The sequence below is a fragment of the Solanum pennellii genome, chromosome 8 (genome assembly GCF_001406875.1).
Source record: "Solanum pennellii chromosome 8, SPENNV200".
NCBI classification, from domain to species: domain Eukaryota; kingdom Viridiplantae; phylum Streptophyta; class Magnoliopsida; order Solanales; family Solanaceae; genus Solanum; species Solanum pennellii.
Genome location: NC_028644.1, coordinates 32,251,276 through 32,254,182, shown reverse-complemented (window position 1 = coordinate 32,254,182; position 2,907 = coordinate 32,251,276). Strand labels below are relative to the sequence as shown.

Genomic DNA, 2,907 nt, shown 5'->3' with positions numbered 1-2,907 from the left:
TATGTTAATTTTGGAGAAGAATAATTTGTTAGTTATTTTTAACGTAAGATATGACATGGTTGTGTAAATTAAATAAGAGATGTACAAGACCTATGTATGACTCTTTTTTCCCACCAAAATCAAGCAAACAACAAAGATGAATACAATTAATATTTTATTTTTCTTGGTTGCTCAAGAGTAGTTTGTAAGGTCCCTAGTGATTTGAGATAATGAAGCAAGGAAATAGCAGTGGGAGAGAAGTAATTGAAGCATGAGTAACTCATTGATTGACACCGACAGTGTTTGTGAGGTCAAAATTTGGAGATGGTAGATCTCAGATTTCCAGCTCCATTAAAGTTATCAATAACACCTACAGAAGTTGTCAGTACAGTACAGGGCACACACATCACATTCAATTCCTATGCAAAGCATTTATAAGAACCAACCAATTGTTATTGAAGCAGGATCTCATCTAAAATATCTCTTTACTTTAGTTTATGAATTGTTTCAAACTCATCACACACAGAGTGCAAGGACAATAAGCTGAATATTTGGCATCCAGATGAACATTATTTTTATTACCATGCGATGCAAGGTCCACATCAACTAAATCTAAACGAGTACAAACTCTCTCTAACAGTAGTAGATATCCATGAACTCGAAAGAAGGAACTAATATTAAAATTTACACACTATACTATAGTTATCCGACATACGAGACAAACCATACCATACCTTAAATAGAAAATCTCAAGCTACCAAATATTCAGTGTCACCTCAAAATGGCACGCTCTTAGAAGTTGAGCTTGACGTGAAGGTCTTCAAATGATCAGAAGGAACAAATTCATGGGGTAGGTTAGCCCTTTTAACTATCCTCTTCATGTTATTCTGCAGGCTCTGCTGGACTAATTGTTTCACTGCTTTTTTCTCTTCACTCATCATATCATCATCCTCCATCCCATCTTTCAATTCAACACTCGAACAATATGTTGTACAATCTTGTGGGGCAGATATCGTGGTGCTCATACCACCATAATTATCAGAAACTTGCTTTCCTTTGTCCACCCTCAAGCATTCCAAGATTCTAGATGCCCGCTTTTGAGCCAATGTGCTTCCTAGAAGGGTCAATTCAAGCAGGGCTGAAGCAACTCCAGCCTCAATCATTGCCTGTCTATCTCCATACGATTTGTGAGCCATCACCATCAAAATATAGGATGCTTTCTCTTGGCAACCTGGTGCATCTGTCCAACTCACAACATCAACCAACAAGGGGAACGCATCTGGTACACTACTAATTGCCTTTCGGGCCTCTGCTACTGATACTAGATTGCAAAGAATGGACAGAAATCTCTCGCTGACATCCATATCTCCTAGTTTGTTCATGATATACACTATTAGATCACTCTCAAGTATGGGGAAAACATTCAAAGGCGAGATGCTAAGGTTGTAAAGCGCTCTCAAAGAATCTTGTCGAGCTTGACAACTGTTTGTGTTGTCCAAATTCTTCACCAGGAATGGAATTGCTCCAGATGAACCAATTATGGGTTTATTGGAGTCTAAAGCACTCAACCCAAGAAAATTAGCAACTACAGCTTCAGCAATATCTGGATTTGGGGATTCATTAACTAGCTTGAGCATCTTATGAATAGCCCCTGCCTTAACGATAGCTGCTTTATTTCTACAGTTAAATAAAAATGCAAAAATGATTATCTACGATAACGTAACGCAAATCTGTACACTAAATAAAAATAAATAAACTTACGCATCATTGCCAATTGCAAGGTTAAGCAGAGCATAGAGAGCAGCGATCTGAGAAATGGAATCTTGTGAATCAAGCAGCGCCATGAGTGGTGGAATCGCTCCAAGTAAAGCTAGGGTGGTTCTAGCGTCGGAAACCTCTTTGGTTAGTCGCCGGACCTCCTTCGCTCCTTCCAAAACATTGCTACTCTGTAACCACTTGACTACTCTCTTCAACTCCTCCAACATTTGCACCTTATGCCGTACATCCTCCTCGTTCTCAGACGACTCGGAGAGCCTCAAGAGCTCCGACAACCTGTCGGATCCGGCAGGTTTCTTGTGTTGACAGTCAGATCTTACATCACTAGGACAAACAGGTTTGGGTGGCTGAGACTTGGAAGAAGGCTTATGACTTCTGCCGCCACATCGGACGGCGTCAAGGATCATGCGACGGAAGGATGCGCGAGAAAACGAAGACCAGAGCTTGAAGTGATCATGTCCGGTAGTGGAAACAGGAGGGTCGAGGACGACGGATGCGACATCGTTGCCGCGATGACACTTGCCCATTATGTTCAATATCCGGCCAGTCGGCAATGCTGCATTACAGAGAGGATGGAGGCGCGTATATCTATTTTCTCCGACTACACAAACTTCGAAGAGTGAGCTGTTGAGCACTTAGTTATGGTGTTGGAAGTTGGGTATGCTGAAGGAGTGGAGTGTTGTTGAGCTGGGTAGACTACTAATTAATACTATTTGCATTTATATTATTACATATATCAGAAGAAATGAAAGGGGGAGAAAGAGGGACAGGGATAGTGACGAAAGTAAGTAATAATAATGATGCCGCAAACAAAGAGGCCTACATATACACCGCCTAAAAATGTCATTTCCCAAAGTTTGACCAAAATATCACCAAAAAATAAACAAGTTTTTGCCTGTTATAAAATAGTTAGCTAACAAATTAATAATAATAATCATATATTATTATAAGTGGGAAGCTCCAAAGTGAAAAGTTGAATTACTATTTTACCTAACACTAAATAAAATTATTATAAAAATATTAATTAAATATTCTATCATTAATGAAGAAAATCATCATATTCAACACTACTCCATAATGTTTACATACATTGCATACTTAAAGTTTAATAACAATCAATTAAGTATTTGGGTATACGAAGAGGTGGATTAC

The 2,907-nt window shown here is 39.0% G+C and overlaps 1 protein-coding gene across 1 annotated transcript; it reads right to left on the bottom strand.

The window, feature by feature from the left end:
• Nucleotides 1-449: 449 nt before the first annotated feature.
• On the bottom strand, nt 450-2,548 carry LOC107026813 (U-box domain-containing protein 3-like). Its single transcript, XM_015227902.2, has 2 exons — nt 1,741-2,548; nt 450-1,656 (listed from the first exon to the last, which is right to left on the bottom strand). The coding sequence occupies exons 1-2, from the start codon at nt 2,280-2,282 to the stop codon at nt 756-758; spliced, it is 1,443 nt and encodes a 480-aa protein (XP_015083388.1). The 5' UTR covers nt 2,283-2,548; the 3' UTR covers nt 450-755.
• Between the last annotated feature and the right edge of the window lie 359 nt (nt 2,549-2,907).

Excerpts from the sequence above, each read along its gene's own strand:
- LOC107026813 (XM_015227902.2), bottom strand. The coding sequence starts at position 2,282 with ATGGGCAAGTGTCATCGCGGCAACGATGTCGCATCCGTCGTCCTCGAC. Across the intron at positions 1,657-1,740 it reads CTTGCAATTGGCAATGATGC|AAATAAAGCAGCTATCGTTA; the intron begins GTAAGTTTATTT and ends ATTTAACTGTAG.